At 37.1% G+C, this 25,942-nt stretch overlaps 1 protein-coding gene across 2 annotated transcripts in view; it reads right to left on the reverse strand.

The window, feature by feature from the left end:
• Positions 1-25,942, reverse strand: part of ZFYVE9 (zinc finger FYVE-type containing 9) — a 184,183-nt gene that overhangs the window by 113,722 nt on the left and 44,519 nt on the right. For both annotated transcript variants that reach the window (XM_038558014.1, XM_038558013.1), the window contains exons 2-3: positions 14,474-14,579; positions 670-774 (exon numbers count right to left, since the gene is read on the reverse strand). In XM_038558014.1, the coding sequence (XP_038413942.1) occupies positions 670-739 (70 nt within the window). In that variant the 5' untranslated portion in view covers positions 740-774; positions 14,474-14,579. The remainder of the gene's footprint in view (positions 1-669; positions 775-14,473; positions 14,580-25,942) is intronic.

Consider the following 25,942-nt stretch of genomic DNA (forward strand, 5'->3'; position numbering starts at 1 on the left):
AAAGAGCTGAGCTGAAGGAGAGGGTCAGAGGAAGAGAGAGAGAGCAGCAGACCCCTGCAAAGCAGGGAGGCCCCCACTCCTCACAATGTGGGGCTCGATCTCAGGACCCTGGGATTATGACCTGAGCTGTAGGCAGACATTTAACCAACTGAGCCACTCAGGTGTTCCTAAAACTGTAAGTCTTTTAAAATTAGGTTTAAAATGTATGTGTACTTTATTGGCCAATCAACAGGCAATAAGTTATTTTTCTTAGTTTAGGAAATATAATCACACATTCTAAAGCTTCTCTTGACCATAAATTTGTTGTATAAAGAAAATTCAGGCTCTAGTATCATACTGCCTGGATAATAATCATCCTGCCACTTATCAGCTAACTAACTTTGGGGAAATTGCTTAATCTCTCTGGTCTCTCATCTATAAAGTATAGATAAAATCTATTTTCATGGGATTATTTCAAAGATTAATAATACAGCCTATGTAAATGGTTTACCATCATATCTGGCACATAGTGCTAAAAAATGTTAGTTCTTCTTCTGGGTATTAAAATACAATACTATTATTATTAAATTATTAAGTCATTTTATTTTCTTTAAGTGTTGCATCCTCTTATACCCCACATTCTCCACATCATAAATGCATTCAAATAGATTCACCAAAATAAATTCTCACCTTCGTTTTGTTCAAATTCATCTAATACCTTGTCCAGGTTGTAAGCTTCTGCTTGGAAGTAATTCTCCATCGGTGAGGAAACACCCTGAAGAGACTTATTTAAACCTAGAAAGTAGGTCAAATCTGTATTACACTTTCAATTACTAAAATATAATTTATAGACATTACAACTGATAACAGAAATACAAATGATCATGAGACTGCTATGAACAATTATTCACCAACAAACTGGAAAACCTAAAGGAAATAGATAAATTCCTAGACAAATACAGCCTACCAAGAGTGAATCATGAAGAAACAGAAAATCTGAACAGACCAATTACTAATAAGGAGATTGAATCAGTAATTAAAAACCACCCAATAAAGAAAACTCTAGGACCAGTTGGTTTCACTGACGAAGTCTATCAAACATTAAAAAAAAAAAGAACTGGGGTGCCTATGTGGCACAGTTGATTAAGTGTCTGGCTTTGGCTCGGGTCATGATCCTGGGGTTCTGGAATCCAGTCCGGCATCGGGCTCCCTGCTCAGTGGGAACTCTGCTTCTCCCTCTCTCTCTAACCCTACTTACTGCTCATGCTCTTGCTCTCTCAAATGAATAAATTTTTAAAATATTAAAAAAAAGAATACTAAAAAAAAAAAAAAAAAAAAAAAAAAAAGAATACTATGCTTCTCAAACTCTTCCAAACAATACAAGAGGGAGGAACACTTCTAAACTCATTTTACAGAGCCAACATTACCTTGATACCAAAACCAGGTAAAGACACTAACGAAAAAATAATTACAGACCAGTATTCCTGATGAATATACATACAAAAATCCAAAAACAAAATATTAGCACACCAGATTCAATAATACATTAAAAAGATCATATACCATGATCAAGTGGGATTTACTCTAGGGACACAAAGATGGTTCAACATCTATAAATCAATGTAGTATATCACATTAACAAAATGAAGGATGATCATCTCAATAGATGCAGAAAAAGCATTTAACAAAATTCAACACCTATTTATGATAAAAACCCTCAATCAAGTGGGTAGAGTGAGAACACACCTAAACATAATAAAGGTCATCTATGACAAACCCACAGCTAACATCATACTCAGCAGTGAAAACCTAAAAGCTTTCCTCTAAGCATAAGAACAAGACTAGGATGCTCACTCTCACCATTTATATTCAACATAATACTGGAATTCCTAGCAAAAGCATTTAGGAAGAAAAAGAAACAAAAGGCACATGAATCAGAAAAGAAGTAAAACTGTCTGCACTCGCAGGTGACGTGATATTACATATGGAATATCCTTAAGACTCCAGATACACACACACACACACACACACACACAACCTGTTAGAATAAATGAATTCAATAACATTGCAAGATTAAGTCAATACACAAGGGATGCCTAGCTGGCTCAGTCAGTAGGGTGTGCAGCTCTTGTTCTCTGGTTTGGGAGTTAAGCCCCATGTGTGGCATAGAGTTTTAAATTTTTAAAATTAAAAAAAAATTTTTAAGTGAAGCACAAAAATCATTTGGGTTTCTATATACTAACACCAAATTATCAGAAAGAGAAATTAAGCAAACAATACCATTTATGATTGCATCATAAAGAATAGAATTCCTAGGAATAAATTCAACTAAGGAGGTGAAAGATCAGCACTCAGAAGACACTGATGAAATAATTAGAAGACACAAACAGATGGAAAGATATTCTGAGGTCATAGATTGGAAAAATTAATATTGTTAAAATGTCCATACTACCCAAAGCAATTTACGGATTCAATGTAATCTCTATCAAAATTCCAATGGCATTTTTTACAAAAACAAAAGAAAATCCAGTAATGTGAATGGATCCACAAGAGACCCTGAATAGCCAAGGCAATCTTGAGAAAGAACAAAGCTGGAACCATCACAATTCTTTTTTTTTTTTTTTACCATCACAATTCTTAATTTTAAACTATATTACAAAGTTATAGTATGGTATTGACATAAAAAAACAGACACATAATCATTGGAACAGTAAAGAGATCCCAGAAATAAAACCACATATAGGGTCAAATAATTTATGACAAAGGAGTCAACAATATATGAGAAAGGATAGTCTTCAATAAATGGTGTTGGGGGGGAGGCCCGGTGGCTTAGCGGTTTAGCACCGCCTTCAGCCCAGGGTGTGATCCTGGAGACCTGGGATCGAGTCCCTTGTCAGGCTCCAAGCATGGAGCCTGCTTCTCCCTCTGCCTCTCTCTCTCTCTCTCTCTCTCTCTGTCTCTAATAAATAAATTAAAAATATAAAAAAAAATAAATGGTGTTGGGAAAGCTGGACAGCCACATACAAAAGAATGAAACCATACACCTATCTTATACCACACACAAAGATTAACACAAAGGTCAACTTAACTCAACATGGATTAAAGACTTGAACATAAGACCTGAAACCATAAAATGCCTATAAGAAAACAAAGGCGGTAATAAGCTCCCTGACATTGTTTTTTTTTTTTTTTAATATTTACTTATCTATTTATTCATGAGAGACACAGACCGAGAGAGAGAGGCAGAGACACAGGCAGAGGGAGAAGCAGGCTCCCCGCAGGGAGCTCAATGTGGGACTCGATCCCAGATCCCGGGACCATGACCTGAGCCAAAGGCGGACGCCCAACCGCTGAGCCACCGAGGCACCCCCCGACATTGTTCTTAAAGATGATATTTTGGATCTGACTCCAAAAGCAAAGGCAAGAAAAGCAAAAATAAACAGGTAGAACTATATCAAACTTAAAAGCTTCTGCACAGCAGAGGAAACCATCAACAAAATAAAAAGCAACCTACTGAATGGAAGAAAATATTTGCAAATCATATATCCAATAAGGAGTAATACCCAAAATATATTCAGAACTCACAACTTGACTGCAAAAACAAACAAACAAAAAAAAACCCAAACAATCCAACTAAAAAATACACAGAAATAATAAGTGTAATTGTTATTGTGTACTGTTGATGGGAATGCAAACTGTATGAAAAGGAGTATGCAGGTTCCTCAAAAAATTAAAAATAGGACTACCATATGATTCAGCAATTCCTCTACTAGGTATTTATTTTAAAAATGAAAATACACAAAGCCAACTATGTCTGAAGTGATGGATATTAACTAAACTTATTGTGGTAATCATTCTAATATATACATATATCAAATCATTATGTTGTACACCTTAAACTAATACAATGTTATATGTCAATTATATCTCAATAAGCTGGAAAAAAGATTTATGAATACAAATATTTATATAATTTATAAATCTTAAGTAAACAAGGATAAAATGTCTTATACATCTACTCAGACCATGGTAAACTATAAAACATCAGTATGAGGTATGCTAAGATCTTTAAGCTAATAAGGTCTAGAAACCTTTAAGCTGACAATAATCAAAATGTATTGGTACATTTGAATAGGATATGTCTCAGGTTGTTTTTAAAACAATCTCCTCACCCAACTTGGGGCTCGAACTCATGACCTGGAAATCAAGTCAAATGCTCTACTGACTGAGCCAGTCAGGCAACCCTTAGTTATTCTTTTTGAACTTCTTCAAGTACTATTTCTAAGTCTTTATTGGTATTAATTCATCTAAAGCATTCTGTGGGTACATTCTGTGGTTACATACTAGGTATGTCACTTACTTAAGAGAATGCCAAGAGCACACAGTAGTTGTTCAATAAACATTATCCCATTTTTATCTGTATTTTAATAATCCTCATATTTATCTATCTCTTTAATTTCTCAATGTTCTTTGTAAACTGCTTGGTTTCTTACTGGTATACAGGGAGGCAGATGGGAGGAGAGGTAATATCACAATTCCCCTAAAAGGTCTGAATAAGGATACACAAAAATAAACTCAAAATAGTTGAAAGAGCTAAATGTGAGACAAGAATCCATCAAAATCCTAGAGGAGAACACAGGCAACAACCTTTCTGACCTTGGCCACAGTAACTTCTTGCAAGACATATCTCCAAAGGCAAGGGAAGCAAAAGCAATAATGATCTAATGGGACTTCATTGAGATAAAAAGCTTCTGCACAGCAAAGGAAACAGTCAACAAAGCTAAAAGACAACCTACAGAATGGAACGAGATATTTGCAAATGACATATCAGATAAAAGGCTAGTATCCAAGATCTGTAAAGAACTTAACAAACTCAATACACACACACAAAAAAAACAAACTATATCCAGGTAAGAAATGGGCAGAAGACATGAACAGACATTTCTCCAAAGAAGACCTACACAAGCCCAACAAGCACATGAGAAAATGCTCCGCATCACTTGTCATCAGGGAAATATCAATCAAAACCACAATGAGGGGCATCCCTGGGTGGCGCAGTGGTTTGGCGCCTGCCTTTGGCCCAGGGCGCGATCCTGGAGACCCGGGATTGAATCCCACGTCGGGCTCCCGGTGCATGGAGCCTGCTTCTCCCTCTCTCTCTCTCTCTCTCTCTCTCTCTCTCTCTCTCTCTCTCTCTGTGTGTGACTATCATAAATAAATAAAAAATTAAAAAAAAAACACAATGAGATACCAGTTTACATCAGTGAGAATGGCAAAAATTAAAAACACAGGAAACAGCAAATGTTGGAGAGGATGTAGAGAAAGGTAAAACCTCTTGCACTGTTGGTGGGAATGCAAACTGGTTCAACCACTCTAGAAAAGTGTGGAGGTTCCTCAAGAACTTAAAAATAGAGCTACCCTATGACCCAGCAATTGCACTTCTGGGTATTTACCCCAAAGATGCAGATATAGTGAAACATCAGGGCACCTGCACCCCAATGTTCATAGCAGCAATGTCTACAATAGCCAAACTGTGGAAGGAGGCACTACGTCCTTCGACAGATGAATGGATGTGGTATGTATATACAATGGGATATTACTCAGCTATCAGAAAGAATGAATACCTACCATTTACATTGATGTGAATGGAACTGGGGAGTATTATGCTGTGTGAGATAAGTTAGACAATTACCACAAGATTTCATTCATATGTGGAATAAGAAATAGTGAAAGGGATCATAAGGGAAGGGGGAAACTGAGCAGGGGTAAAAATCAGAGAGGGAGACAAACCATGAGAGACTCCTAACTCTGGGGAACAAAGGGTTGCAGAAGGGGAGGTGGGTGGGAGGATAGGGTTATTGGGTGATGGGCATTAAGGAGGGCACATGATGAGATGAGCACTGGGTGTTGCACTGCATGTTGGCAAACTGAATTTAAATAAAAAGTAAAATGAGGGGCAGCCCCGGTGGCTCAGTGGTTTAGCGCCACCTTTGACCCAGCGTGTGATCCTGGAGAACTGGGACTGAGTCCCACGTTGGGCTCCCTGCATGGAGCTTGCTTCTCCCTCTGCCTGTGTCTCTGCCTGCCTCTCTCTCTCTCTCTCTCTCTCTGCGGCTTTCATGAATAAATAACTACAATTTTATAAAATTCTAATAAAAGCATAAGAAGAGGGAAAATAAAAATTTAACTACTATTACAAACTTTGAGGTAAATCTAACACGTGAATTTTCTTTGACTTGTAGTGTTTCTCCTCTGAGACACATAAAGTGTGAAGATTATTTCTTTCATTTTACCAATAAAAAAAAAAACTCAGGGGATTTAACAGATTTATTAAGTATTTCCCCATGATTATTCACCCAACTTTTATTTATTGGTTGGTTCCTGTTAAATAATTTAACATTAAGTTAACATCAGGCTCCCTAGACAAATAGACTGCATAATAATCCCTTAATGGTTTTTCTTAAATCTTTTGTGTATAATGATTTATAGTTCAAAATTTTCATATACATGCCATTGTATTTTGATAAAGACTGCATATTTAAACTTTCTAATGCTAAGAGCATCAATGAAATTTCTCACACACACAATCTAGCACATATAATATACATCTACAATACTCTATATTTCATAGTCATTATATATAAAATATTAATAAATAATTGGATCCAATATATATTGTGCATCTACTATATGTAGGGTATTGTAATCAATTCAATTCTCATACATCATTCTCAACATCAAGCTTATAACTTAATGGTAAACAACAATGGGAAAATTAATACAATAATAAATGAGTTTATTTTTTAAGATTTTATTTATTTATTAATGAGAGACACAGAGAAGAGAAAGAGAGAGAGGCAGACACACAGGCAGAGGGAGAAGCAGGCTCCATGCAGGGAGCCCGCCATGGGACTCGATCCCAGGTCTCCAGGATCACGCCCTGGGCTGAAGGTGGCGCTAAACTGCTGAGCCACCCGGGCCACCCAATAAATGAATTTAGTTACAACACAGTACAAGAGACACAAAGTACTACTTGATCAATTTGTCAGATAAAATTAACAGGTAAGTGCTACAGAGTAAGTACTATAAAAGTTCAAGAAATGGGCAGGACCACTGTCTGGATGGTCAAAGAAAGCATTATTTATGGGTTGGAACTGGGTCCAGAAGGATAGAAAAATTTTAACAGATATTCCAGATGGCAAGATGCAGAAATGAAATTTCAAACAGGGAGAGACATATAAGGAATTACCCTAGGGGTGGGCAATTACTGAGTGATCATTGAAACTGGATCAGGACTTTATTTAAATAGTTAACATTAGGACATAGTTGGAGATGTAGACAGGCATCATATTATTTATGCTGTGGAATGCCAGTCTGAGAAAGGTACTGTATTACTTTAAGCAATGGGAAGCACTATAGCACATTTATATAACCTTTATTGCAGTATATTGTTATAATTATTCATTTTATTATTAGTTATTGCTGTTAATCTCTTACTTTGCCTAATTTATAAATTAAATTTTATCGTAAGTATGTTTATATAGGAAAAAACAGTATATACAGGTTTTGGTACTATCCATGGTTTTAGGCACCAATGGGGTCTTGGAACGTGTCCCCTGTAGATAAGCAGGGACTACTGTGTGAACAGCTGGCCAAGAAGGTGTGCTGAATTCCAATGATAATTACTGATTCAGGCCAGCATCAAAAAATCTGCTAAAGTGGGATGCCTGGGTGGCTCAGCGGATGAGTGTCTGCCTTTAGCTCAGGTCATGATCCTGGGGTCCTGGGATCGAGTCCCGCCATCAGGCTCCCTGTATGGAGCCTGCTTCTCCCTCAGCCTATGTCTCTGTCTCTCTCTCTTTGTATCTCTCATGAATAAATAAATAAAATATTAAAAAAAAAAAGAATTGAAAGCCTTCAGATAAATGGTCATTGGGGGAAGAAAATATTCACAGTGCTTCAAAGTATTAGTCCACAGATTATTAATCACGAAGGAGAAAATATGCTTATAGTAAAAAGATGTAATTACTACCTAAACCAAATGATCAAACTTAGCATCACCAACAGTTTAACAAGCTGACATGATGCACCACTTGATGTGATGCAATGAGAAGTTTAAAACATTACCAACGCAGTATTCTTGCCAAAAATGTTTAACCTGAATTGAATCCTGAAGAGACAATTTGACAAATCTAGAATGCAAGGCATTCTATAATACAACTGTTCTGAACTTTCCAAAAAATTCAATGTTACAAAAACCATCATTTCAAATTAAAAGAGACTAAAGAGATTAAATAATCAAATGCCATGCACAAATGCTCTCTGGATCCTAGATCAGGAAAACACACATATACACATACACAGCAAAAAATAAAATTACATTTAGAGGATAATCCAGGAAATCTGGACTATATATTAGGTGATACATTAATAATCTTCTTTTTAGATGTGATAATGTCATTTTGATTTTGTAGGAAAATATCCTTACTCTTAGGAGATGCCCGCTGAACGATTTAGGAAAGCAGTGTTGTATTATCTGTATTTAACTTTCAAATGATTCAGAAAAAGAAAATATGTGAATGTGTGTATAAGTGTGGGAAAGGAAGGGAGAAAGGAGGGAGGAAGAGAGATGTTCAAAAAAGAAGCAAAATGGTAAAATCTGGTGAATCTAGGTGAAGGATATATGGGTCTTTATTGTATTATTTTTCAATTTTTCTATAAGCTTGAATTTTTTCAAAAGAAAAAGAATGTACTGAGCTAGTGGTAGGAAGCATTCCTTCTCACTCTGAATATAGAAATTCTAGAAAAAATAACTTATTTTAAAATAGTTTCTACAGTCAAACTCAAAAGCAAGAAAGGAAATATACAGATACATAAACCAAGAAGCAAGCAAGCCACAGCAATGAGTAAGAACTGAAGGGTGTCAGTCCACAGAGCTTGCAAAACTAAACAGGAACCTTTAGGCCTAGGATTTGAAAGCAAGCAGGGAGGATGGAAATTACTGGCTGCAAATGTATAGATGTTTCTACAGTGGAAGGGGCCAGACTGGGCTCTCTGAATAAAGCCAGCAGCTAGGGGAAAAACTATCCCAAGTGGCTCCAAAATGACAACTGAACAGGATAGAATGGAATTCCAATAAAATCAACTTCCAGAAATTAGAATTCCTAGCCTGCCCCTCACTCAGGATTGGGAATGATACTAAGTCTTTCTATTCACGATTATAACATGGCTTATCTCTATGCTTACTCAGCTCTTCCTGTGACTTGTAATAATGTTTTTAATTTTAAAAAGCCATTAAATATGGGAGAGGAGAGAGAGAGAAGGGTGCATGTGACTATAAGGGAAGAGCACAAGGGAGATCTCTGCGGTGATATAATAGAATCCTGTTATATCTTCAACAGTAATGATGGTTACACAAATCTACATGTGACAAATGTGAGAGATATACATTCATGAATATGCTCACAGCAGCTCTATTCATAACAGTCAAGAGATGGTAACTAAATATCTATCAACCGATGAATGGATAAATGTAAATTTCCTGGTTTTTATGTTTTCTATAGTTATGTAAGATGTAACCAACGAGAAATAAAGGGTACACAGGAACTCTTTATTCTATTTTACAACTTCCTGTGAATCCATAATTACTACAAAATAAGAAGTTGAAAAAATAATAAAAGGGAAAAAGTTATGAAAAACTCAATAGACATGGGAGCAGGATAAAGAGAGCATCTGTATAAGGGGAAGTTAGAGTCCAAGTTTGGTAAAGTAGATATCCTTGTGTTTGGTGGCCCAACATAAGGAGTCAGAGACGCAGCAGGGTGAGGAAGCTGTCTGTGCAGAAAGACAGTGCAGTGTGGTGTCAGAGCCCAAGAGAGGTGAAGAAGCCATCCACAGGAAGGGGATGGTCTGGAATGGGGAGTGAAAAGAGTCCACAGGCAGAAGAGGTGAGGAGGAGATGTAAGAGCGCAGGCCAGAGTGACAGGTCAGAGCCTCAGCAGGATAAGAAGGGCCAGGGGAAGGAGAAGGAGACAGTGATAAGGGATCGGTTCGGTTACATGCAGAGATGGATCAAATAAGTGACTAGATGAAGGGCACCAGAGGCAAGGTTTCTTTCTGATAGATAAGGGAATTAAAATGCACAAAAGGTGAAAACCAGAAAGAACCCTGCACTATTGATTTGGAATTCTAGATATCAGTATGAACTCACAGACTTCAAGAAACAGATACAGTAAGACAAAGACAAAGATATAATGTATATAGGTCCACACACAATAGATATAGATATAAATGTGTGTCTACACACACACACACATATTCTCTAGCTCTGTGCACAGGATCTTGGGGCAGCAAAATTCTATCTTTACTTAAGTAACAATGAGCATATACCTCGCACCAGATTTGGTTTCTAAGTATTGTCATCCACTGAAAAGGAAGCAAGGGGCTCCAAGAGAAATGGCTGATTCCAAGCTGGAGTTGGAAAACTACAAGGGCTTTGATGAGGATGTAGGGAAATATGAACTGTCACACATTGCTAGAAGGACAGTTTGGCAGTTCCTCAAAAAGTTAAACACTGTTACCTTTATGGCATAGCTATTCCACTCCTAGGTTTATACCCAAGAGAAATGGAAACATATTCACACAAAAACTAATCCCCAAATGCTCAGAGCAACATCATTCACAACAGCAAAAGGTGGAAACAACCCAAATGTGTATCAACTGATAAATGGATAAATAAAGTGTGGTATGGTATATTAACAAAGTGGATATTATAGGACAATAAAAACAGATGATACATCTATATGCTACAACATGAATGAATTTTGGAAATATTAAAGAAACAGATACAAAAAGCTATATATTATATGATTCCACTTGTATGGATTGTCCAGAATAGGAAAATCCATAGAAACAGAAAATTAATTCGTGATTGTCAGGTGCTAGGGGGAATTGTAAGGAAACAGGAAGGGACTGCTAATGGATATAAGATTTCTTTTGGGGATGATAAAAATGTTCTAAAACTACACAGAATGTGATGACTGCACAACTCAGAAAATATATAAAAACCACTAGACTCTCTACATTTTAAAAGAATGAATTTTATTGGTACGTGAATTATATTTCAATTTTTAAAAAAAGAACAACCTATCTTGAGTGCCTGAAAGCAAGTTATGCACACCAAGAATATGGGTACATGTCAAAAGGACACAGAAAGCAGCCTGAAAAAGTTCCCACAGGCTAAATAAGAAAATCAAAATAAATAAAGATAGCAATGGATTATAACCCACTAAATAAAAAAGAGAACCAAGAGTCTTTGCAATATGAATGAATGAATCCCAAGTGTGATGAGGAAGGGTATATTTACATAGCTTCAAAGTTCTTTTCCACAAAATACTAATTACCAAAGGAAAAAAGAGTAACTTGAGCAGCAAAGCCTGGCAAGCACCAACTTACACAAGTATCAAAACATCATCAATAATGCGACAAATGAAATCTGTGCTCTCTGATAGGCTGCAATGAAAAGGACACAGCAATGTCAATACAGGGGGAGGCAAGTAGGGAGCGAGGGCAGTCAAGGGGTTATGGGAATTCCCTTTAATTTCTGCACAATTTTGCTATGAACCTAAAACTGCTCTAAAAAAATAAAGTATATTAATTAAAAACAAAAATAGCACCACTTCTGTGATAGTCCCACAAAAAATGCATAACCTGAATTATTTCCTTCAAGTTCCTCTTTTGTACTTTTGGTCTGTTTCTCATTGGACTCTTTCCCAAATGCCTATTTATTGAATAAATGGAAGTCTATTTATTGAATAAATGGAAGTACTAAAACCAACTGGAAGATCTGTATGCCTGGCTTTTCAAACCAGGTTTCCATTACATGGTGGTCAGGCGGGAATACAGCTATTTCATTGGGAGACCTCTAAATGTCAGTATAGATAAGTCTTCTCTTTAGACTCCAGAGAGGACTCATATTATCTTCTATAAGGGAATACAAAGATGAAAAACCAGACTTACCTTCTGAATGAAAAGTGAGGGGAAGGGTCTCGCATTTCAATATAAAGGATTTCCCTTAATTCCCCTGCTTTCACTATGGTGCCTCATCCTTGATCTGTTATGTTTAGTATCCCCAAGTCTTGAGCATCTTTAATTTTATCTTCCAAAAAAAAAAAAAAACATATGGTCTCCTGAAGACTTGGGAGAGGGGCAGTGTTCACATTGCATAAGGTGGGTCTCCCAGAGGATTTAAATCCTGTTAGGACTCATTTTTTAAATTAATTAATTTACTTATTTTAAGTAGGCTCCACACCTGATGTGGGGCATGAACTCACAACCCTGAGATCAAAAGTCACATGCTCGGGGATCCCTGGGTGGCGCAGCGGTTTGGCGCCTGCCTTTGGCCCAGGGCGTGATCCTGAAGACCCGGGATCGAATCCCACGTTGGGCTCCTGGTGCATGGAGCCTGCTTCTCCCTCTGCCTATGTCTCTGCCTCTCTCTCTCTCTGTGTGACTATCATAAATAAATAAAAATTAAAAAAAAAAAAGTCACATGCTCTACTGACTGAGCCAGCCAGGAACCCCTAATGTCAGGATTCTTTATTTCTTATAAAAGCATCTAACTCTTCCCAAAATAGAAGTCACTAAATATTATACATGTATATCTCAAAAAAAGAAAAATAATTACTTAATTTAATACAGTTTCTTCCTGTGGACCTCTTCATTTGTTGTTGGGTTTCTACATGTCTCCTTTTTTATTCTACTGACCAGAGTCTTTTTGGACACTCTCTTGAAACTGTCTTAGAGGGTCCCACTTTTATAGCACTGATCTGATTGCTCCTTTTATGTTTTCTTCACTGGTATTTCCTCTTTATGCTATCTACTAATTACAATGAACATGTATATATCCATGCACCAAACATTACTGAGTATCTATACAAAGTACCAGGTACTGTCCTAGTCATTAGATTATAATGAGAAATAAGACAATGTCCTTGACCAAAAGGTACCTAATGTTTCATATTGGAGACAGATATGAGTGAAACATATGAGTTTAATATATAAAACACTGTACCATTGATATATGCACTGAATGCTGTGGAGCCAAAGAAAAGGTGAAGCTAAATCAGGCTGAGTAGGGGTATATTTTTGGGGTAAAGTGGGTTACTATGACAAATACTCTAATAACTGATTATCACTGAGTATTTACTATTTATTATTGTAGATAATTTTTGCAGTAGGTTGAAAACTTCCTAAAGAGGTAATGCCTGAATAAGATTTTTCCCAGTAAAGGCAGAAAAGGGCACTCCTTTCATATACTCTCACATGAGGTAGCTAGGGTACAAAAAATACTCTTCCAGCTGCAGGCACAGAAGTTTTGATGGGGAAGGCATTACTAAGTGCCACTCTGCTCCACTCTCAACTGAGCTCCGTCTCCTATCACACACACTGTGATAGGAGCTCCGTCTGATCACACAAACTGTGATAGGAGCTCCGTCTCCTATCACACACACTGTGATAGGAGTTCCATCTCCTATCACACACACTGTCAACCCATCCCTCTATCCTCAAAGTTTAATGAAAAATCAACGAACTCAGTCAGAGTATGCAACATGCCATTAGTGAATGGCATAATCAGTTTTTCTTTTTTAATTTTTATTTATTTATGATAGTCACACAGAGAGAGAGAGAGAGAGAGAGGCAGAGACACAGGCAGAGGGAGAAGCAGGCTCCATGCACCGGGAGCCCGATGTGGGATTCGATCCCGGGTCTCCAGGATCACACCCTGGGCCAAAGGCAGGCGCTAAACCACTGCGCCACCCAGGGATCCCTATAATCAGTTTTTGAAACTAATCTTACCCACATACTCTCCAACTTTGCCCTCCCCCTCCCCCATGCCAGACCATTTTCTACCCCTTAAGTAATTGTAAGACATGAAAGAAATCAAACATGATTCCTACTCAGGAAAAAAAATCAATGATTCCTGCTCTATAAGAATTAGTAAAATACTTCCAATTTTCTGCTGGAAATTACTGTTCTTCATAATTAATCTAAAAATACAAAATAAAATAGTGTTATTAAATCTGTATCTGATTCCCTGCCCCCAAATTAGCTTTAATTGTTTAGCTCTTACATGATGACTAAGAAAGAGAAATAAGATTAGATTTTTTTTTTTCTCTTAACAATGTTGCTCAAATCCATGTTCTTTTTCATGTTGAAATTACCATTCTATCTTCAAAGTGTAAGTTGACTCTAAAAGGAAAAAGCCAAGCACTGGCAGAAAAATTAGAATTTTTGACATAATTCAACAGTAATTTAAAAATACCCTTTGCTCTGGATTTAAGTCAAATCTTTTTTTAACACCATACTCCTGGTTTAACAAGAGGCAAAGTTATAAATGAAGCAAGCAGCATATATACATGAGCATTATTTTCTATAGATTTAGTTGTTTTCTTAAGTTCAGTCTTTAATAGAAATAGAACACAGGTTTTCTTACCTTTTTCCCCTTACACACGTGATAAGGAACAGACTTCCCTGTGCTTACTCATGATGCTTGCTGCACCACCAGCCAGTCTTGCTGATTCAGTATGCTCTGTATGATCCTAAAGAAAAAAAAAAACACATTGCTCATTATATTTGCTAAAGCAATAAGCCTTAATTTTCTTCATATAAACCTATCATAGCCAAATGAATGAAAGCTATGGGCTTAAATAATACATTACAATTACATATTCCGATTCAAAGACCTGGCCAGCATGAAATGCAGCAGACATATTTTATTGTGTAAGAAAGCCAAAAGTTAAATGTTTCAATAAACAGTTTAGCATTTTTTTTAACATTTCTTATTTTTAATGGATAATACATAGTGAAACACCAAAAGCAGGCACTTTCTATCCAATGGTTGGTTCTATGTTAATTCATAAAAATACCACTTATTTTTATATTACAATAGGTCCTCCAAGAATCCAAAGCCAGAAAAACTGCTGCTTCATGAGAATGTGTGATTTTTTTTCCTGTACATACAGAATCCTTAAATTGAGATTCAGCGGCTTCCTGTTGAGATTTTTATTGGAAAAACAACTGTTTTTCCTCCAAGTGGGATCTCTTATGATTCCAATCCTCTTCCACTGTTTAGAAGTAGTAGATCTGTTAATCCAATATTAACCTTTACTATCAAGGGTATGCAAAAGACAAAGCTGTCAAAGCTTCCTCAAATGTTATTTCCTTCTTCTGAATATATGACAACATCTATGAAGTTACGATAGTCCAATTTAAATATCTCTGTAGCTGCTTAGAGAAAATTTAAAACTCTTTAAGAGCCTAATTTAGCCTTGAACAAGATTAGTAGTTGTAATAAGAATAAAATTAAGAATCTCATACTATCCATATAAAACATCTAACATATAATCATAGCATTTTCAGAATAGCAAAGTATTTCAGATATGATCTAATGAATAAGGAACATCACTCAATTTTATAGATAATAGGCACTAAAAGAAATTTTCCTGGCATTATTGCAAATATAATACCATTATCTGATGTGAAAATTATGTACTTACTAAAAAATAAAAGAATAAGAAAAAGCCTAAAATACAAGTTTCCAGGGACTAATAAAAATCACTAGTGAAAGATTTTCCTATCTTGAGGACTTGAAAAAAATATGTATTTGTTACATATTCTAAATGAAAAGTGCTGTTGGTACTAAGAACCAGGTTACATCTATCAAATAAAGAACTAAATCATATTAGAAATAGGAAATGGCTATATACAAGGTAGAAGTACCAAGGTCAAATGAATGAGGCAAAAGTAAGGTCCTTACCTCTACTTAAACTATTTAATTAAATGTTTTTTAAACAAAGTTAACTCTATAGATTCAAAGTCAAATCCTGTATGTCTGTATCTGTTTTAATGTGTGAGGCAAGTCCAATAATATTATGTAACTGTCCCAAACATTACAAGTTTGTCTTCTGAAATTTTATCCCTCTGACTTTTAGCCTCAGCTGGCAAAGCCTCAAGTCGGGTTAAATCCAATCATCTACCTATCTCCATATGTACCCCCAGGGGCTTAAATGTGTCTAGAGGAAAGGAGGACTGTTCTCTACATTTGTGACTTCGCACTATATTTCCCTTAGTCAATCTGCTTTCAACTCTGCACCTCATTCTTATCTTCTGACATGCCTGGAATCCCTTAATGCAAAGCTTTCATAATTCAATTCTTGCAAAAAAATAAATCTTTAGTTTCCTGCAGGACAAGGAGTAACATTACTTAGCTGCCATAAGGTAAGTAGAATACCGGCGTAACTAACCACTCCACGTACAGACTTCCAACCAATTTCTTTTCAGCAATATACTTCCCCTAATAAACCTTTAAAGATCCCTAGAACCTCCACAAGTTTCTCTAAGGTTCTTTGGGGGTGTAGACTTTCTTCCCATCACATCTCCCTCCACAATTTATTGCTTCTTCATTTCCAAGACCTTTGTTTTACTTTTTCTATTCATCAAAACCTCCCATCCAATGTTGTTTCCTACTATCATTTCAGGGGAGTTCTAAGGAAAAAAGAAGAGTGGGGGGGAGGCAAGTGGGGTGTCAATCCATCCTATTTAGCTATAAGTTTCCATTATTATCTTTGAGAACATATAATACTGTATTTTTTCTTAAAAGTAGCCTTAAAAGTTGTCAATGCCCTAGCAAATAAATTAAGAGATAGTTTAGAAAAACAAAGGGAAAGAGAGATAAACAGACTAGCAACAAGTAGTGCCTTCCTCACCTCACATAAAAATATGCTTTCCAGATAAGAGACAGTAATCCAGTACTTTTTGCCCAGAATGAGCACTTTATGGCAGAGGCCATTTCATTGCCTTTTGGCATTATGGTATTGTTTTTTGGAAAAAAACAACAAAAAAAAGTTTAGTAACTGGGTATATATACAGCATAAAATATATTATAAAATGTTTTAAATACAGTCCAAGATACAGGGGGAAAAATTTCATAGAATGCCTTCAAGATTCTGCTCAATGTCACCTCCTAATGTGAAATTAATAATCACTTAGTTCTCTATGCTCTCATAATACATGTATATCTATAACACATTTCATACTACATGGTAATTCTTCTCTTTACAATCTGTTGCACTCCATGAAACAATTAGCCACTCAAGGCTAGAAACCCTTTATCTCCCCACCCCCCGCCTTTTATCCCAAGACCCCAGCACAGTGCTTGTCATATAGTAGGTATTCAAAATATCCAGGATGTTTAATTAAGTATAGTATATAACACATCTCCCATGGCAAAGATTCCAGATAAACAGCTCCTAATTTTATCTCCTTCCTTCTATTTTTACAACTGTCTCATGTTTTTTTTAAGGATTTAATTTATTTATTCCTGAGAGACACAGAGAGGCAGAGACACAGGCAGAGGGAGAAGCAGGCTCCCCATAGGGAGCCCAATGCAGGACTCGATCCCAGGACCCCAGGATCACGACCCAAGCCAAAGGCAGACACTCAACCACTGAGCCACCCAGGTGCCCCTACAACTGCCTTATTTAAAGCCCTCATCAGGGCAGCCCTGGTGGCACAGCGATTTGGCGCCGCCTACAGCCTGGGGTGTGATCCTGGAGATCTGGGATCGAGTCCCGCATCGGGCTCCCGGCATGGAGCCTGCTTCTCCCTCTCCCTCTGCCTGTGTCTCTGCCTCTCTCTATGTCTATGAATAAATAAATAAAATCTTTAAAAAAAATAAAATAAAGCCCTCATCAGTTCTCATCTTACCCCCCTCCTATCTCACCTACTTAATGAACAGATCTCTGGATGTCAGTGATGAGTCTTCATTTGTCACCACAAATACTACCCAAATTGATTGTGCTTTTCTAGCTAATGAATAAATCCCCTTACTCTCTTCCTCTAAGAATGAAGTACAGTTTTGTTTTGTTTTGTTTTGTTTTTTAATAGCATGGCATAGAGATCCTTTCAGAACTTGGTCTCTGTCTCTTTTCCAACCTGCTCTCCCACTACTTCCCTAAGCTCCAATCATATAAAAATATCCATATTTCTTGTGAAATGCTTTATCACGCTTCTCTATCATTTCATGTTCTGTGCCTATATTCAGACACTTTTGCCACTCTTTTTTGCCTAGCTAATTTTTATTACCAAAGGTTCAACTCAAACTCACTCTCAACTCAACCTGGGAAGCCTTCCCTGATTCTCTCTCTACAGGCTGTTTTAGAAGTCATCCTATACTCACGTCATGCATTCTCTCCACAAATGGCGGCACTTAACAAATTAATTTATATTGTCAGTATGCCTGTCTACCTCCCCCACTGAACTGTCAGTTCATTGAGAACAATGACTATGTCTTCATTCTCTGTAACCAAGGGCGTAGCACAGAGTTTTCAACAAATGTTTCATGAAAAGATAAATCGAATGAGATTAATGAAGTCCATTTTTAAGTAATCAACCTATGATGATTTCTTCCACTTTAATATTTGTGAATGTGTATGTTTGGCGTTGGAGAATGAGACAGTAAGCAAAACATGCAAGAGAGAAACAAAAACAGAGAATTGTCTAGTGGAAGAGAAAAAAAAAGTGACAAGGATTTAAATAATTGGATTTTTTTTTTTTTTTTTTAAGTAGGCTTCACGCCCAACATGAGGCCTGAACTCATGACCCGGAGATCAAAAGTCACATGCTCCATTGACTGAGCCAAACAAACATAAGTAGGAAATTTTATCATCACTCTATAAAAACAAGGCCTTTGACATAATAACTACATTCTAGAGATTTATATCTTTTTCTTTAAAGATTTTATTTATTTATTCATGAGAGACACATGGCAAGAGGTAGAGACACAGGCAAAGGGAGAAGCAGGCTCCTCACAGGGAGCCCAATAAGGGACTCAATCCCCAGACCCGGGGATCACACCCTGAGCGAAAGGCTGATGCTCAACTGCTGAACCACCCAGGCATTCCTAGAGATTTATATCTTGAGAAAATAACTGGAAAAATAGAAAAAAATACAGAATAACTGTTAGATGGATGTTAAAATAGCAAAATATTGGGAAAAATCTAAATGTCAATAGAAAGGAGTCATTTATGACTCTATATTTGGGGAAAACTTAAAAGTCTTTCTTTTTTTTTTTTTAAGATTTTTATTTTTAAGTAATCTCCACACCCAACACAGACCTCAAACCTACAACCCTGAGATCAAGAGTTACACACTACATTGACTGAGCCAGCTGGGTATGCCAAAACTTACAAGTCTTAAGAAATATACACCAAAATATAACAAAGAATCTCTTGGTAGTGTTTGGGTGATTTACATTTTTTCAGTCTTCTATATCCCTAATTTTTCTTGGAATGAATGTTTATTATTTGTTAATAACTGAGAAGAGAATAAAGAATACATGAATTTCAATTAATAAAAACCCAAACTAGGGGTGCCTGGGTGGCTCAGTCAGTCAAACATCCGATTCTTGGTTTTGGCTAAGGTCATGATTTCAGGGTCCTAAGATGGAGCCCCACATCAGGCTCTGGGCTCAGTGTGAGATTCTTTCTCCCTCCCTCTCTCTTTCCCTTTGCACCTCCCTCCTCTGCTCCTTTTCCCTGGCTCGCTCTCTCACTCTCTCTCAAATAAATAAAATATATTTTTTTTAATTCCAAGCTACTTAAATTTTTACCTTTGAATATGAAAAAGGAAGGAAACAGGAAATACAAGAATGTTAAAAGACTATCTCACTGGGATATACAACAGAAGATTAAATTTTAATTATATATGGGGCAAGTGAAAGAAAAATCATCTAAAATTTAAAAACCAAGCTTTTTTTAATAATCCTATAAGGAAAATGACAGGAATAAAGATGATGTTTAAAATATAAAATGTAAGCAATTTATAGAAATCTTTGATGTGAACATGTTTATAACAGAAGAGATTTATGAAGGTAATACAGATCTTTCTCAACTTATGATGGAATTGTGTCCCAATAAACCAATCGTAGGTTGAAAATATCTTAAATCTAAAACACATTAATACGCCTAACCTACCGAACATCATAGCTTAGCCTAGCTCGCCTTAAACATGCTCAGAACATTTACATTAGCCTACAGTAGGCAAAATCATCTAACACACAGTATATTTTATAATAAAGTGCTGAATAGCTCATGTGAATTCAGTGCATACTATACTGAAAGTGAAAAAAAGAATGGGTATATGGGTACAGAATGGTTTTAAGTGTATCAGTCTTTACCCTTGCAATCACATGGCTGACTGGGAGCTATAGCTCACTGCTGCTGCCCAGAATCACAAGACAGTATCACTACACATCACCAGCCTGGGAAGACATCAAAATTCACAATTTGAAGTATAGTTTTCTACTGAATGTGTACTGCTTTCCAATGATTCTAAAGTCAAAAAATCATAAGTCAAACCATTGTTAAATAGGGAACAGTCTGTAATTTCCACAATCCTGGACACAGGTTAAAAAAAAAAAAGAAGACAACAGCAAAGAAGAAAATGAGAAGAAACATTTTAAGTTAAATACTGTTTCTATCATGGCTGGGATGACTAGTTACCAGAGAACAGTCAGTAACTGCTTAGTAACCAAATTTCTTAACATTTCCACCAGTAAATCTGACAAGGAATTAAACCCAGTATATACAAAATCGCATTCAATCTTCCAAAGTCATTTTCTTTGTTCCCTATCCTAAGGCTCTCAATTTAAGTGTGGCAGATCATATTTGCAAAGATACTTGCTACAGTATCTCCATTCCCACATGATCTTCTTTTTTTTTTTTTTTTTAGTTATTTATGATAGTCACACACACACAGAGAGAGAGAGAGAGGCAGAGACACAGGCAGAGGGAGAAGCAGGCTCCATGCACCGGGAGCCCGACCTGGGACTCGATCCCGGGTCTCCAGGATCGCGCCCCTGGCCAAAGGCAGGCGCCAAACCGCTGCGTCACCCAGGAATCCCCCCACATGATCTTCCTCCAAGAGTGGTGAAACCTATGTCCCCTTCCTCTAAACATAGGCAGTACTTCATGACTACTTCAACAAACAGAACAAAACAGAAGAATACTGTTTTCAAAGCTAAGTCATAAAAGGTAACAGTTTTTTTCCTGGTCCTTTTGGGATACTCACTCTTGGAATCCAGTAACCATCCTAGAGAGACCACATGGAAAGGCCACACGTAGGTGATTTTGCCCATAAGTCTTCACATATGGAATGAGCAAGCCTCAAGATGAGCAAGCCTCAAGCAAGCCCCAGCCACTGTCTGACTACAACGTCATGAAAACCCTAATTGAGAACCACCTAGCTGAGCCTAGCTAACCTCTAATAGGAAGGGACAATAATTGTTGTTTTACGCCACTATGTTTTGGTGTAATTTATTACATAGCAATAGATACACATAAAAGGTTGGTAATTTGATACTTTTAAGGGGGGAGGGGCAAAGAGAGAGGGAGAGAGAGAATTTTTTTTTTTTAAAGATTTATTTATTTATTCATGAAGAGAGAGCGAAGAGAGAGGCAGGGATACAGGCAGAGGGAGAAACAGACTCCCTGCAGGAAGCCCGATATGGGACTCAATCCTGGGTCTCCAGGATCACACCCTGGGCTGCAGGCGGCGCTAAACCGCTGCGCCACGGGGGCTGCCGGAGAGAGAGAATCTTAAGCAGGTTCCATACCCAGTGTGGAGCCCTACTGGGGGCTCAATCTCACAACCCTGAGATCATGACCAGAGCCAAAATCAAGAGTGGATGCTTAACCAAGTGGATGCTTAAGCCACCCAGGTGCCCCAATTTGATACTCTTCAATTCAATCTTACATAAATATTCTAAAGGAAAAGTTAAGAACCATAAAAGGGAAAAAAGAAGACAAATTGATAGCAGCCTGTTCTCTACTGAACTAGTTTGGCTCTGACTCCAAATTTGCATATCCCACTCAATAAAACAGGCTTTGAGCTTCTTACAGTTCAGGAACTACCTCATCATTCAAACAAGCTAGGTGAGGGAGGGGATCTTACCTCCTTCTATGGAACCTTATCAAAGTTTTCCTCTAAAGAATATACAATATTATACTTAGAGTTCTGGTAAATGCATTTTTCATCTCTAACTTTTCAGTGCCATTTTAGAAATCCTCATAGATCAGCACCCCAAAATCCATCTAGCTAACTCCTTAATGAGTCGGTGCACCATTAGCCACCCTGCTGACCATCTCAAAGCCTTAAACACCATTCTAGATACTACCTTTCCTTTCCCTCCCTCTACGCTCAGTAACACCAAGTCTTATCAATACTGCCTTTTAAAATCTCTCAAACTGGGCAGCCTGGGTGGCTCAGTGGTTTAGCCCTGCCTTTGGCCTCAGGTGTGATCCTGGAGACCCAGGATCAAGTCCTACGTCGGGCTCCCTGCGTGGGGCCTGCTTCCCCCTCCGCCAAACCGCTGCGCCACCCAGGGATACCAAACTTTTAATTCTTAATCTTGCCCATCTCCATTCCTCAAAAAGGGGTTTCATACTGATACATGCTATGTTATGGATGAACCTTAAAAATATTATGCTAAGTGCAAGCAGCCAGTCACAAAAGACTACATACTATATGGTTCTATTTATATGAAATGTCCAGAACAGGCAAATCCTTAAACACAGAAAGTAGATAAGTAGTTGGCAGAAAATACGGAAAGGAGAGAATAGGGAGTGACTACAAATGGGTGCAGGGTTTCTTTTCAGTGTGATAAGAATGTTCTGGGGAGGGGATCCCTGGGTGGCTCAGCAGTTTGGCGCCTGCCTTTGGCTCAGGGCGTGATCCTGGAGTCCCGGGATTGAGTCCCACATTGGGCTCCCTGCATGGAGCCTGTTTCTCCCTCTGCCTGTGTCTCTGCTTCTGTGTGTTTCTCATGAATAAATGAATAAAACCTTTTAAAAAAAAATGTTCTGGGGACACCAGAGTGAGTGGCTCGTTGGTTCAGTGTCCAACTCTTGATCTCGGTTCAGGTCATGATCTCAGGGTTGTGAGACTGAGTCCCGAATTGGACTCCACAGTGGGTGTGGAGCCTGTTTAAGATTCTCTCTCTCTCTCTCCCTTTGCCCATTCCCCTCCTAAAAAAAGTTCCGGAATTAGTGGGATGGTTGCACAACTCTGTGAATATACTGAAAACCACTGGATGTATATTTTAAAGGAATGAAATTGTGGTACATCAATAAGATCTCAATAAAACTGTTATCAAAACAAGTATAAAAAAAACAAGTATAACAAAACAAGCCTCACATATTACTTAGGCCTGGAATACTGTGCTCTTCCACTGTTCCTTTACTAATTTTTACTTATCCTCCTTGTCCTATCGTACACATCACATCTTCTATGAAACTCTTCTGATCTAGGTTTCAAATAGGTGTCCTTTATTCCTTACATAGCTTTTACTTTCTTTATCATAGCACTTATCAACTGAATTATGAATTTTTAAAACTGTTTATCTTTCCCTTCCAGGCTACTGAGGTTTTTCAAGATCATGATTGCTTCTGCCTTATTAATCACTGTATTCATGATATATGGCACAGTATTTGGCATAGAGTAAGTGCTCACTCATCGCTTGTGATACAAAGTAAAATAACTAAAGAACTAACTTTCAAAGCACTTCTCTAGGAAATTTTTCCAAACAAAGGATCCCAAAGTTATGCTTAGACTGGTAAGGCTTGTATGTACCTACTATTTCAAAGTCTGTTAATGCCAACATAAAATTATGAATTTGCATACTGAAGAACAGCTCAAACTTAAACTATGTTTTATCAAGGCTTTCCATCCATGATCACAACTTTTTTTTTTTTAATCACAACTCTTTAGAGAGCTCCTATTAGTTCAGTGACTTTCCTTTTTTAAAATAAAAAGTGTGATTCAAGAGTATCTATGAATATGACAATGGAATATCTAGCAAGACTGGGACTGGAATTTTTTTAATTTTTTTGCCTTATAGGGAATTTTTTTTACTATTTTAAATCTAAATTCAATTAATTAACATATACTGTATTATTAGTTTCAGAGGAAGAGTTCAATGATTCACCAGTCTTATAAAACACCCAATGCTCTGGGATGCCTGGGTAGCTCAGAGGTTGAGCATCTGCCTTCAGCTCAGGTCGTGATCCTGGAGTCCCAGGATCAAGTCCCACATCGGGCTCCCTGCATGGAGCCTGCTTCTCCCTCTGCCTATGTCTCTGTCTCTCTCTCTCTCATTCTCTCCCTCTCTCTCTCTGTGTCTTTCATGAATAAATAAATAAAATCTTTAAAAGAATAAAAATAAAAAAATAAAACACCCAGGGCCATTACATCACATGCCCTCTTTAATGTCCATGGGAATAGAACTTTAAAACAACCATTACCAATACGTAATAGACTTGCTTCTCTGATGTTTAATTCAAATGAACCTTTTTTATGAGTAGTCAGTGGAGTTTGGTGAAAGAGCACTGGTATAGGACTCTGGCAAATCAAGGTTTGAATTCATGCTCTAGCACTTAACAGCTGGGGCTGCTTTAAGCAGGTTAATCTTTCCAAATCTCAGTGTCTTTATACTTTATATGAAAACTATGCTTTGTAGGATAGTTTTAATGCTGAAAAAGAATGAGTTTATATAAAATGCCTTTTTATCTGACCTGACATCTAATATATACATGCTCAATAAATAGTAACTACTATTATTCATCATCAAAAAGCTATTTGTGTGCAAGAATTACAAGAGAAAGGAAAAGGGATGCTAGGGTGGCTCAGCGGTTGAGCTTCTGCCTTTGGCTCAGGGCGTGATCCCGGGGTTCCAGAGTCAAGTCCCACATCGGGCTCCCCGCCTGGAGCCTGCTTCTCCCTCTGCCTATGTCTCTGCCTTCTCTCTGTGTCTCTCACGAATAAATGAATAAAATCTTAAAAAAAAAAGAGAAAGGAAGAATATGATTTGAACCATAACACCAACCGGTGTTTGCTTATTCAATTAATAATCCATGGGGCCATTGATTTTAAGTGATTAACTCAAGTCTGAACAATGAAAAGAAATACAGGAACAAAAAAGTAACCTAACAGTTAAAATTTCTGAAAAGGCTAAGTATATCTGATCCTTAAAAAAACCCTTTGAATATCAACACCCTCATTCACAGTGGCAGAAAAAAGAAATCCGATAATCTTTGAGAAGAGCTTTATTCCTGCAGATCAGACCAAAGTATGTTAATAGAGCAGAATCTGGGAGCTGACATTGTTGCTACCCTACATTCACACAAGGCTTCAATTTCCAGGATCAATCCAGCATCTTTCACGAACACTGAACTCCCAGTCAAGAGCTATTAGAATCAGGTGGTTGTTTTCATCTAGTATTCACTAAACAAAAAAGCACAGTTTAACAAATATTTGGAAATGTGATAATAACACATGTGATGTGTCAAACATATACACATATATAGATGTATACACACTGAAACTCTAAAACAGCAACTGATTTGAGATTAGCACTAAAACAAGTAACACGTACAATTTTCATCTCTGCAGTAATAAGACTCAAGACCACACAGATGAATTTGTTTATATATGATTTAGGGCCAGAAATTATTCAGATATTCAACATCTCTAAAATAGCACATAGATTTTTTTGTTCCATGACTGGAACCATTAACTCCTTACCTTGAATTTCTAGTTAGTACATATCTTTTAGATTATACTTGTAAAACAGAATTCTAGAATTCCTCTCACCGCATGCACACACATAAATTTTTATTGTAAGATTAAACACCATGTTCTGGGGAAACCTATCAACCTAACCAGTTTATTAACCAGGTGTGCACTCCTGATTTAAACTGAATGAATTACAGACCCTTCTATAATATCCCTGAGACATACAAGCTGTAATATATCTGTAAAATATCCTCATATCCTTATTTGACTTTTTTTCTTAAGCAAGCTTTAACTTGCAATAAGAATTTTAACAAATATATCCCAATAGTTTGAT

This window comes from Canis lupus, chromosome 15, assembly GCF_011100685.1.
Source record: "Canis lupus familiaris isolate Mischka breed German Shepherd chromosome 15, alternate assembly UU_Cfam_GSD_1.0, whole genome shotgun sequence".
Taxonomy (NCBI): domain Eukaryota; kingdom Metazoa; phylum Chordata; class Mammalia; order Carnivora; family Canidae; genus Canis; species Canis lupus.